General features: G+C 43.2%; 1 protein-coding gene across 2 annotated transcripts; it reads left to right on the top strand.

Annotated features, from left to right (window-relative positions):
• Positions 1–2,521: 2,521 nt before the first annotated feature.
• Positions 2,522–10,514, top strand: LOC131193118 (zinc finger protein 84-like). 2 transcript variants are annotated; one of them, XM_058172977.1, is made up of 2 exons: positions 2,522–2,610; positions 5,695–10,514. In XM_058172977.1, the coding sequence occupies exon 2, from the start codon at positions 6,290–6,292 to the stop codon at positions 7,940–7,942; it is 1,653 nt and encodes a 550-aa protein (XP_058028960.1). In that variant the 5' UTR covers positions 2,522–2,610; positions 5,695–6,289; the 3' UTR covers positions 7,943–10,514. The 2 variants fall into 2 exon arrangements, with proteins under 2 accessions (XP_058028960.1, XP_058028961.1); XM_058172978.1 differs by lacking the exon at positions 2,522–2,610 and adding an exon at positions 2,617–3,046.
• The last annotated feature ends 2,623 nt before the right edge of the window (positions 10,515–13,137 follow it).

Genomic DNA, 13,137 nt, shown 5'->3' with positions numbered 1-13,137 from the left:
CACAAGCTATAACTTCAGCCAGAATGAGTTTGTTAAAAGCAGATTATGCCAGAAAAACATTGCCATTTTTTATAAAGTAAGTAAACTAGTAGATTTGCGAAATGTTGTGGGGATAATATACTTGGATGTCAGCAAGACATTTGACAAGATGGACCACAACTTCATGGTAAGGTAGAACGTGCTGGATTCACAGGACTGACAAACCGCACTCAGTCGATAGTCCTCAGTGAACTAGATTTACATGCAGAGAAGCAGGCAGTGGGGTACCTCAAGGTTCAGTCTTGGGCCCAGTACTCTTCAACATCTTCATGAATGATTTAGATGAGGGGATAGAAGGGGAACTGGTGAAATTTGCAGATGACACCTAGTGTTCTGTTTCCCTCCCCCAATACTCCCAACAAAGAGTCAGTCAAAGGCCTTCTTTTTTAGTTTATTTACATAGATAAATGTTCTGGCCACGTCTACCCATGCACCTGCCAAGTCTCTGGAGATAACTAGGAAATTATAGATAAGGCCGGAGTTACTAAGATATTCTTCCCTCCATTGAAACAGTTTGCTCGCGCAAATTCACTGCTTTGTCCAAGACAAAAAGCCAGGAAGTTCCGCCGCCTGCTTTTATAGCCTCTGTGTGTGTCACTCCGTGACTCATCATTCTTTGACTTTGTCCCAACGCCTCTGCTGCACGCGCCGGTCACGTCTGCGCAGTCTTGCATCAAGCCAAAATTGTTCTTGGGGTGTTGCCAAATCAGAAGAAGGCCCGGGGGAATCAGGCCTTGCCAGCCCCTCCTCCTCCCCTTGGGTGGGTGCCACGGAGGGAGAGGGCCCAGGAGAAGCAGGCCTTGCCAGGTCTTCTTCCTCACTTTCTGAATCATCCAAGTCCAGAAGTCCGAGTCCAGGAACCTCGGGAGAAGAGCCAATACTTTAGAAGATGGTCTCAAGATCTTGAAGAATCTTCACATGAGCATTGGACCAACAAAATGCAGTTCAGTGGTGAATAAACGTAAGGTCCTACACTTAGGGAAAACCAAATGTACAGGTAGGGAATAAGGTAGTACCTGGCTCAACAGTATTAAGCATGAGAGAAAACTAGATATTCTAGTGGAAAAGTATGAGCCAGTAGTGTGTTTCAGCTGCTAAAAAGAGTCAATACAGTTCTAGGCTGCATCGACAGAGGGATTGTGGACAACGAGAAGTAATAGTACTGCTTCACGCTATGCTAGTGAGACCACACGTAGAATACTGCATCCAGTTCTGGTCACCACAATACAAAAAAGATGTTGAGATTATGGAAAAGGTGCAAAGAAGAGCAACTAAGATTATTAAGGGTCTGGACACTTAAATCGTATCACAATCGGGTTGAGGGAGCTAGGATAACGAAGAGGATTATTAGAAGGAACCATGGTGAGAGGGCTTTTTAAGAAATGGCTGTGGTTCCCGCAATGCCTTCTTGGCAAGAGCTCAGGCTCACGAAGCCATCTATTTATGGGCGCTCATAATCCCAAATGCCTCCATCAGTCCCAGAGGAAGGGGACCTCCCAGAGCAAACATTTTTTTTTCTCTCATCAGGATTCTTCACATCCTTCTGGGTGATCCACCAGCTGGATACGACAACGATTATTTCCATGATGCTTCCAGCAAATGACATCCACTGCAATGGGTTATTTTTCTGGCTGTAATACAGATAATCCTCACTTACCATTTGCCTCGTTTAGTAACCATTCCAAGTTCTGATGGTATAAAAAAAATTTTTTTGGGCTAATTTATTTATTTATTTATTTATTTATTTAATCGCATTTATTTATTTATTTATTTATTTATTTATTTATTTATTTATTTATTTATTTATTTATTTAATCGCATTTTTATACCGCCCTATCTCCCAAGGGACTCAGGGCGGTTTACAGCCAGATAAAAAACATACATATAAATACAAAATAAAACATCACTTAAAAGACTTATTAAATAAGGCCGAATATTTAAAAATAGCAATAAAAGTAATAAAACCCCATTAAAACCAAATTCAAAATTTAAAATTCTAGTCCAGCAAATAAATAGATGTGTCTTCAGCTCGCGGCGAAAGGAGTGAAGGTGCTGTTGCTGGACTAGGAGTGGAGACACTCGCGTTCCAGTCTCCACAGCCATGAAAGGTCCCTCAGGCTCAGCCCCACTTGACAGACCAGACCAAGAAATCAACTTCACAGGAAGACTCAACAGTTTTTTAGGGCTCAGCACATAGCTAATCTTCGCAAGGTTAAGTAACATCACATTTCACTATTTCACTTGGCTCGGTTGCAAAGGTCGGTTGCTAGAAGTCAAAAACAATTTGATAGCATTTAATCAGTGAAAACATCTTGAAATGCCTTAGACAGAGATTGGACAAGCGTGTTTTTCTGCCTCCTATCTGGAGATGGCGATCAGGTAGGCAACATCTCTCCTTGAAAAGTGCATAATACATAATAAAAGGAGTTAAAACCACTGAGTACTGTATTGCTAGAAAGGATGGGAGGAGAGGAGAAGGGCAGAGGCACTTCCGGATCACTCATGGGCAGAAGGTGGTATGCGGAGTGACTTTTGTGCTCTTTCCTGGGTTGAAGCAGCAGCTGGCAGGAGGTAAGACGAGGACAGGTTGGAGAAGAATCCGGAAGCAAGTAGTGCTGTTTGGTTTCTTCCAGGGTCTGGAAGCAGAGAAGCAACTGGGCTGAAGGAAGTCAGCTGCTGCTGCTGCTGCTGCTGCTGCAGGTTCCTTCCCTCCCCAAATGGAAGCCCACTGGGGCTGCAGGCTGTGAAACTGGTGGCTGCAATTTTCTGCTGGTGGGAAGAGTTAAAAAGTCTCTTTCAAGTGAAGGTTGATTCTTTGGGAATAGCTTCCCTCCAGAGGTTGTGGCTGCTCCGTCACTGGAGGTTTGTAACAGAGGAACATAGTTGGAAGGATCCTTGGAGTCTTCTATTCCTACATCCTGCTCAAGCAGGAGACCCAATATCATTTCAGACAAATAGCTGTTCCAGTCTCAAGCCACCAGTGATGAACCCCCTACAACTTCTGAAGGTAAACTGTTCCACTGGTTAATTGTTCTGAGTTTCAGGAAATTTTTCCTTAGTTCTAGGCTGCTTCTCTCCTTGATTAGTTTCCATCCAGTTTCTTGTCCTGTCTTCAGGGGCTTTGGAGAATAAGTTGACCCCTCTTCTTGGTGGCAACTCCTCAAATATTGGAAGATGGCTATCATGTCACCCCTATTCCTCCTTTTCACTAGACCAGGCATACTCAACCCTTCTTCATATGTTTTAGCCGCCAGCCCCCTAATCATCCCTACTGCTCTTCTCTGCGCTCCTTGTAGTGTCAACCCTTTTTTAATATTATGGCGATCAAAACTGGATGCAGTATTCCAAATGTGGTGTTACCAAAGCCTTATAAATTGGTACTAACACTTCATGTGATCTTGATTCTATCCCTCTGTTTAGGCAGCCTAAGATTGCATTAGCTTTTTTGGCGTTGCATCACACTATTGGCTCATATTTAGGTGATTGTCCACTGGGACTTCCAGATCCATCTCACAATTACTGCTATTGAGCCAGGTTGTACCTATGCTGTACCTTGACATTTGCTTTTTCTTGGCTAAAGTGTAAAACCCATTTTTTTTCTCTATTGAATTTCATTTTGTTGGATAGGGCATAGTACTCAGCATCTGGTTAAATCACCCTTCCACAGTTGTTCTTTGTGTGGAGAGGTGGAGCTGCTTCTTCTCAAGCAGCCTTGCGGACCTCCTCTGTGCCTCCTTACAGTCTGCTCTCCTCACCTGTGGATCGAGTGGAGGAGCGGCTCTTCTTAATCAGAGGTGGACTGGAGACTGTCATCTCTGCTGGTCTTCTGTAGCTGCTCTGCTTGGTTTTTTTTACTTCGATGTCTTGCCAGTAAGCATGGTGTTTCCTACTGGTGCTGCATCCATGTATTAACTTGGTTTGATTGTGCTTTTTAAAAAATAGCTATTGAGGACTTTTTGGGATGTTCAGTTTTATAGGTAGTCCTCACCACTTGTTCCCTGAGCCTTCAAAGTTACAATAGCACTGTAAAAGAAGACTACACCTGGCCCACAAATTAGTGGTCATTGTAGCACTTGTTCATTGACCACAAGTCAGCAATTCCTGTGGCTATGAAGGTGCAAGAAAAGGAGATGAAACCAATTTGGGTTCTTCCAACCAATATGATTGCCGCTGCAACTCATTATCTCTATTTGTGACCTTCACAGCTAGCTTCTGACAAGCAAATCAGTGGAGATGCCAGCAGGAATTTTTTTTTGTTTTTTGTTTTGTTTACATTTATACCCCGCCCTTCTCCGAAGACTCAGGGCGGCTTACAGTGTATAAGGCAATAGTCTCATTCTATTTGTATATTTTTACAAAGTCAACTTATTGCCCCCCCAACAATCTGGGTCCTCATTTTACCTACCTTATAAAGGATGGAAGGCTGAATCAATCTTGGGCCGGGCTGCAGTAATTGCAGGCTCTGTGTTCTTAATAACAGGCTTTACCAGCCTGAGCTAAACTGGCTCCTTTATAAGTCACGGTCATGTGAAATTGCCTTTAATAACCCACAGTGATTTGCTTAACAACTGCAGTGGAACAGATTTAAGTTGGCACTGTGATGTGACATCATGCTTATGATCGGACTGTTTAGTGACCAGGTACCAGTCCCAATTGTGGTCAGTAAGTGAGGACTGCTTGAATCGGGATGTTATCAGAGGGGTTGTGATTGTATTTTCTGCCCATATTTGGATCTGAGGACTTCTATAAGCAAAACGGGTGCTTCAAATCTTGCAGAGGCCTCATTTCATCAATTAAAGCCCCACGTTTCTAAAATTAGCTCAGAAAGTTTGACTGTAACCAGTTTGGGATATTTTTCAGTCCTGAAAAATTGATATTTGACGTATATACATCATGATTAATGTAAGAGGTTATTCTAGCATTGTGGCATGTTTGCTTTTTCATTGTAATGTATACTTTTTTCTTTTTCTCATATCTTCTACAACCACTTTATAAACATTACTAGCTGAACGCCCGTGCTTCACTATGAAATTATGTGCTCGGGCTTGATAAATTGACACTTTTAGCCTGAAACTTAATGTAGAATGTGTAACTCAGTAGCATCAGAGTGTGTTAATATAATGCAACTGGCAGTTGGAACAGAGGCGGAGTAGAATGTCCCAGCCCGCAGCATCCATCGGTATTCATCTGGCTAGCATCCTGTCAGTGTGTGAGAGAGTTGAGGGGTGTTTGGAAACTCAAACAATATTTGCTGTGTGAACAAGAAGGAGACAGGAAGGAGGCTGGACATGGCTTAGCTCAACTGATCTGTAGGAAAGCTGCTTGCTGCTGTGAAACTAAAACTGAAAGTGAAACTCCTCTGCTTGTGTTTTGCATTTGGAACAGATTTCTTTTCAGGTGGGGAGGGAGAGTACAATTCCTTAGCATCAGAGAACATTAATAATAATATAGGAAATACTAATGCTCTGATGGTCATTTTGAAAAATCCTTTCTTAGTGAGCACCTAGAAGCCAGGAGGAACATATGTGGCAAATTTCAAGTTTGTAGGCTTTACAGTTCTGGAGATTTCATGATTAATACATGAGTGGTTTTCGCTTTTCTATATAGAGATAAATGAATAAAAATTAACATTACACTTTTCTTTGAATCCTATAGGCAAGGAGATGGCAATAAGAGCACACTGGACAACTGATAATAACAAGCAACTTTGAAAAGGAAGGAAAATAAAACCACAGAATTCTCATTCTCCTTGTCAGATAGACAAAAGAGAGAAAATTAAGAAAGATTTCAAACTGGAATAAGTAGATTATGAAGAACTCAAGGATATATTACATGTACAGTCAAGGGAGAATATTTTTTATTCAGCAAAAGAGGGAAATATCTGGGACCCAGTGGGAAGGAAAAGGTCAACTGGATAGCCACATAAGGTAGACAGTGATACAGGCCTTGCTTTGGGAGGAAGGAAAAGGCTTTAATCAAAACTGCACTAAAAAAAAGGATCACGCATATTTTTGACCTCAAGAATATTAGGGGTGGAAAAGCTGCACAGATGCGCCTATTGAAGGAAAAGCACAGATTGCAAATCATAGCTGATTATGCACGAGAAGATCCACACGGTATAAAAGCCATAAAAGTGCTCCCAATGTGGTAAATACTTTAGTGAGCATGGCAACATGGTGATACTTCAGAGGACTCACATCACGTGTGTGTATCCAGATTGTGTGAAAGTTTCATTGGAAATTCACACCTCATGAGACAACAGAGGACTCGCATAGGAGAGAAGCCCTTTGAATGCCCTATCTGTGGCAAAAGTTTCAGTCACAATTACAGCCTGGTGAACCACCAGACGACTCACACAGGAGAGAAACCTTTTGAATGTCCTGATTGTGAAAAAAGTTTCAGTCAAAATTCCAATCTGGTGAGACACAAAAGGACTCACACAGGAGAGAAACCCTTTAAATGTCCTGATTGTGGGGAAAGTTTCATCAAAAATTCCCACCTCATTAGCCACCAGAGGACACACACAGGAGAGAAACTGTTTGAATGTCCTGATTGTGGAAAAAGTTTCATTAGAAATTCCCACCTCGTGAGACACCAGAGGACTCACACAGGAGAGAAACCCTTTGAATGTCCTGATTGTGAAAAACGTTTCAATCAAAATTCCAACCTGGTGATACACCAGAGGACTCACACAGGAGAGAAACCTTTTGAATGTCCTGATTGTGAGAAAAGTTTTATTAGAAATTCCCACCTCATTAGCCACCAGAGGATTCACACAGAAGGGATACCCTTTGAATGTTCTGATTGTGGGAAATGTTTTAGTGAGAATTTTAGCCTGGTGAAACACCAGAGGACTCACATAGGAAAAAAACTCTTTGAATGTTCTGATTGTAGAAAAAGTTTCAGTCAGAGTTCCCAGCTCGTGATACACCAGAGGACACACACAGGAGAGAAACCCTTTGAATGTCCTGACTGTGGGAATAATTTTAGTCAGAATTGCCACCTTGTGAGACACCAGAGGACTCACACAGGAAAGAAATTGTTTAAATGTTCTATCTGTGGGAAAAGTTTCAATCACAATTCTAACTTAGTGATACATCAAAGGACTCACACAGGAGAGAAACCCTTTGAATGTCCTATGTGTGGTAAAAGTTTCAGTGAGAATTACAGCCTGGTGAAGCACCAGAGGACTCACACAGGAGAGAAACCCTTTGAATGTGCTATTTGTGGGAAAAGCTTCAGTCACAGTTCCAGCTTGGTGATACACCAGAGGACTCACACAGGAGAGAAACCCTTTGAATGTCCTGATTGTGGGAAAAGTTTCAGTCGGAATTATGACCTGGTGACACACCATAGGACTCACACAGGAGAGAAACTCTTTGAATGTTCTGATTGTGGTAAAAGTTTCAGTCGGAATTATGATCTGGTGATACACCAGAGGACTCACACAGGAGAGAAACCCTTTGAATGTTCTGATTGTGGTAAAAGTTTCAGTAAGAATTCCAACCTAGTGAAACACCAGAAGACTCACACAGGAGAGAAACCCTTTGAATGTTCTGATTGTGGAAAAAGTTTCAGTGAGAGATCCCACCTCATTAGCCACCAGAGGATTCACACAGGAGAGAAACCATTTGAGTGTCCTGTTTGTGGGAAAAATTTCAGTCAGAGTTCCCAGCTCATGATACACCAGAGGACTCACACAGGAGAGAAACCGTACGAGTGTCCAGATTGTGGGAAAGGTTTCAGTACTAGGTCTAACCTTATAAATCATGTGCTTATACACACAGGAGAGAAACCATTTAAATGCCCTGAGTGTGGACAGTGTTTCAGGAAACATTCCACCCTTATCGGACATAAGAAAATCCACATGAGGCCCACAGTTATGAGTGTAGAGAAGACTTGAATTTCATTTCTAACAACCCATTGTAAGTACGGCTGAGAAATTGACTCCTTAATTTGACTACAAATAATTTGCTTTTTTTTGTAGTCAAATATGTCATGGTATTAGACAGGAAGGAGAAAAGAAAAAAATGGGACATATTAGTTTGATAATGGCTATCTGGCCATCAGCAGCAGAAGTTGCTGGAAATTTAATTTTGCAGAAATTGTACAAGTCTATAAAAATATTTTTGGGAGTGTCTGTTGTGTTTTTATCATAATAAATGATAGAAATGCCACATGCAGGGTCCCTTCCTTCTCACTGTGTGTCCTCAAGGTTTTCAGCCCCAGAATTCCCCAGCCAGCATCTCTTCAGGATAAGAGCACTCAGACTAGTTAACAGATTGTGGCTCCTTATATAATGAGAAAGCAAGAGAAGAAGCAGACGGGTTCCAAAGTTAATCTTTTCACAACAGTTCCAGGAATTCAGTGCACCAAGCATGTCTATTTAGATTGTGTCAAGAATGAGGGACGTAAGTCGAAGAAACCATATGAATAGCAAATATATTGAGGAAGTTTGGGGCAATGACAAAAGCAGTGTAAAATTTCTGATGTAAAGGCTGTTCCCCCTTGCAGGTCACCTTCATGCAGAAGAGCTATAGGAATATTGAGCTGAGAAAAGGGATTGTGGTTTTGAGCACAGGATCTCCAGGTTTATTTTGAAATCCTGCTGTGAACTCCTTTGCTTGGAGGAGCCTCGTTAGCCTTCGATGGCTGGGGGGTGAGAGCAGAACCTAGGGACTGATATTTTTGTGGTTCCCCCACCCCTTGGTGGAGAGATGTGGGGGGAAATTGTCCAATTGAATAATGTTTCATTTCTAAAACAGCATTGCGTAAGAATCATGAATAGCTTTTGAGCAAGAAAAACAAAAGAGAGTGTTTCTGTAAACATTGGAACAAGGTAATGCAAAGCTCTCTTCCCAACACATGGTAGATATGTGCTGTTTTTTCACTTCTATGCTAGGGCTCCTTAGTTTATTTTCAAAAAATTATCCTTCAAATAAAGAGAGGAACAGTATCTGTAGCAGTGAAAGTGACATTTTAGCTATGCAGATGGATTATCCTGATTTTGCTAGGATTGGAAGACACCGAAGAATTCCAAGATTGTTTATTTCACCAACACCATTCAAAAAGACAGGTTAAAAATTTTTTTGTAGGTCACCCATTGTTCAGAACCTCCAACCATCTGTCGTTCAGAACTAGGTACGCACGCCCCCTTATTTCCTCAACATCAAACACTGCAGATCTCAAATGCAAACTGATAAATGCAAGAAGCATTGTAAACAAATTGCCTGAATTTCTCCTCTTGTTAAATACTGGTACATTTGACATTATATTTGTATGCGAAACATGGCTGAACTCATCCCTCCCTGACTCCATTATTTCAGACAAAGAGTATCATGTTTTTCGGTCAGATCGTGAAACCCACAGAGGAGGTGGAGTGGCTATCTTTTACAAAAAGTCACTGAATCTAAAAATATTCAAGTTGCACATAAACTCGCTCTTCCTGAAACTATTGTATGCAAACTGTCCCTTAACATCACACTTCGCTTCTTGCTATGCTACAGAGCCCCTGACTACGACATTGCACATGCGAACATGTTAACCACACTACTAACATGGGCCACCTCTTGCCCATATCCTCTCATCTTCCTGGGTGACCTCAATCTACCTCTTATTAACTGGATAACAGATGAAGGTAGAACTGAACCCATTCACAGGGCTATATAAAAATATCAAGCAAAATTAAACAAAGCCAATCTAAGAATCAGAGGGATGGTCTACAGGGCAAGTTCAAAAGGCGTAAGTTCCCAATGAAGCGAACAGTCCTTTTCCACAGAATCAAAGTTTGAAGCTCAGATTGAAAAGTGTAAATAGGTGTTTTTGGAGGATACTGGATCTTGAAATCTGCAGCTTTGAATTTGGGGCTGGAGTAGCAGGAACAGCTGAATGGATAGATTTTGTGGGGAGGAAAAGGGCCCAGTTTGGTGGTCACCTGAGAGACGCTCATTTCCACTCTTGCTTTAGGCACAAAGCCATCTCAGAGACCTTGGCCTGTCCCTCCTCTCAGGCCTTGGAAAGGGGAAATCTGCTTCCAAAAAACCTTGCCAAGGAAACTGCAGGGAAATGGGAGTGCAGGATAACTCCCCAAAACCTACTTTTGTAACTGAGCGAACCTTGAAGAGTGAAGCCTGACTACTTAGGTGCTGTGCCATAAACATTTATGAAGCTCTTGTTTGTGTGCACAGCCGCTAAATGATTTCCAGCTTCATCTTATTAATAGAATAATGAAACATGGAACAATAACTGGAAGCACCCACCCTCCTTGCTTCTACACCACATCTAGATATGAAATATTCTCTCTATCTACATTCTTGCAGATCTTTTATCTCACTAGAAAGAGGAATTGCTCAGAGCAGCCTTTCCAATCTCCATAGGAATTAGATTTCAGACTTATTCCCAAACAGCTTGAGCAAAAGGCTTAGAGGACACTACTGTGTTTCCCCAAAAATAAGACCCGGTCTCATTTTTTGGGTGGGCCCAAAAGACACATTAGATCAGGGGTCTCCAACCTTGGTCCCTTTAAGATCTGGACTTCAACTCCCAGAGTTCCTCAGCCAGCTTTGCTGGCTGAGGGACTCTGGGAGTTGGTCCACAAGTCTTAAAGGGACCAAGGTTGGAGATCCCTGCATTAGATGGTGCTGTCATGCATCAAGGTCACCTGCCCTTCCCCCGTGGCAGTGCCACTGTATGTCAGGATTGCCTGCTTTCCCTCCCCCCATCCCCCTCACCTTTGCTTGGAGAGCCTGGCTGGTGGTCACAGCATTGAGACCGGAATGGGACTTTTCGGCTCGAACCCTTCGCCTTGGCTGTTTCACCTTAAGGTTTTCACCTCTGCGTTAGTAGCCACAAACTTTTCTCTTTGGCTGGCCCACCCCCAGTCTTTGGCCCCAGCACATCATTTTGTGTCAGGCTTTTGGGCCCCCAGGACAATTTGCAGCCAGCCAATCGGTGCAGGGACTCAGGGGCTTTGGAAGAGCGGGGGCTGCAGTTCCCCACTTTGTCCAAAGTGCCTGTGACAAGGGCTTGTTTGCATTTCTTTGCCACAAAGGATGGGGGTGGGGAGGTTTTAGAGGATGAGAGATCCATCACAGCAGTCACCAACTGATGGTCTGTAGACCACTACTGGTCCGTGAGAAAATTTTGGTGGTCTGCAGAAAAATTATTTGCATTTTTTTATGTTGCACTAAATCAGGGGTCCTCAAACTATGGTCCCTGGGATAGATATGTGCATTGAACGTTGATATTGCTGCAGAGAGTCTCCTCCTTCAGGGTCTTTTTGTGTGGGTCAGAGGGGGGCAGAAATTCCGACATGGGGTCTGTTTCAGTCTCCTGGTGTGGGACTTTGGGTGAAGGCTGGAGGGAAGTGCCGCTGGTGGCAAAGAACCGGAGGGCCTTCATGGCCTGGAACTGGCTGACCATCTCAGCCCGCTGAGCCTTGAGGAGGTATTTGCCCTTGCACTCTCACCTATGCTCCTCAGTGAGGTGCTTCTACTGAGCCTCCTTCTCAGTCAGATCCAATTTGAACTGAGCTGTTTTGCCAACTCTTTCTCACAGTGGCTGCTTAGCTCCAACAACTGCTTCCTGTTGGGGCCCAAAGGAGCCCCGGAAGGCAGGCGAGGCGTGGCTGGGAGGGGAGGGGCAGGTAGAGGCTGGTCAGGTGCCCCTCACCATGAGTGACATCGAGTTGGACATCGAGTTGGCCACACCCACCCAGCCGGTCATTAGGCAGATCATATTGGTGGTCCGTGGGATTTAAAATTATGAATTTAGTGGTCCCTGAGGTCTGAAAGGTTGGGGACCCCTGATCCATCAGATGTACTTATCCAGGTGATAATAACCCAAACGTTATTATAACTAGACGTAGCTTCAAGCTGGAAGGGAAGGGAAGAACGGAAGGGGGGGGAGAGAGAGAGAAAGAAAAAGAAAGAAAAGAAAGGTGAGAGAGAAAGAAAAAGAAAAAGAGGAGATAGAAAGAAAAAGAAAGAAAAAAAGAAAAAGAAAGAGGGAGGGAGGGAGGGAAGGGAAGGGAGAAAGGAAGGGATGGAAGGAAGGAAGGAAAAGGAAAGGGAATGAGATGGAGAGAGAGAACGAAAAAGAAAGGAGATAGAAAAAGAAAAAGAAAAAGAAAAAAAGAAAGAGAAAGAAAGAAAGAAAGAGGGAGGGAGGGAGAGATTCAGGCTGGAAGTAACCCCAGAGGTCATCTAGTCCAACCCCCTGCTCCAGTAGGAGACCTTATATCATCTGGGTTATTTTGGTGCCTCTAACACAGAGGAAAATTCCCAGAAAAGGGAAGTGACAAGGCTAAACAGCCTCAGGCGCTTGTTCGGAGAAGGAAGGGGAGGGGTGGAAGCTCCCCCATACCTGAATATGCCTCCCTGACACCAAATGGGAAGAGCGGGGGGGGGGGAGAAAAAGAAAGAAAAGAAAGGGGGGAGAGAGAGAAAGAAAAAGAAAAAGAAAGAAAAAGAAAGAAAGAAAGAAAGAAAAAGAAAGAGAGGGAAGGTTAGAGCGGGGGCTGCAGTTCAGAGGGAGGCTCAGGGGGGCCAACAACACTCCCCCCACCTTTGTCCAAAGTGCCTGAGAAAAGGGCTGGTTCGCATCTCTGCCACAAAGGGGATGGGGAGGCATAAAGGGCGAGCAAATCAAAGCCAAAGCAATGTAAACGCCCCAGGCAAAAAAAAAAAAGGCGGTAAAAAGAATTTTCCTCTCAGGACTTCAAACATACTCCTTTCCCAGAAGCCTAGGTATTTAGCCCCCCTATACACACCTCCGCTCTTCCACCAAGCACAGCACTTCCGTATATGCCCTCCACCCCACTTTACGCTTAACAACCTCTTTTCTGAATAAACAAACAGGAGAACTTAAATAGCCAGATTCCCTCCTAATTTCCTAAGGAAAAAAAATATTGTGTCCTATAAGGACATACCACTGAGTGAATGAATGAATTCTTTATTGGCCAAAGGAGTATATGGATCATATCATCACGTATTATATCACATGTGATAATATGTGCCTGGTAATTGCTTGCATTTCCAACACTTCGGTGATAAAGTTCTAAACATTTTGGCCAGCCTTGCCGGAGGGAGATGCCACCTA

Source organism: Ahaetulla prasina, chromosome 2 (assembly GCF_028640845.1).
Source record: "Ahaetulla prasina isolate Xishuangbanna chromosome 2, ASM2864084v1, whole genome shotgun sequence".
In the NCBI taxonomy this organism is placed as follows: Eukaryota; Metazoa; Chordata; class Lepidosauria; order Squamata; family Colubridae; genus Ahaetulla; species Ahaetulla prasina.
The sequence above is the reverse complement of the archived record's forward strand: the minus strand, read 5'-3'. Positions and strand labels throughout refer to the sequence as shown.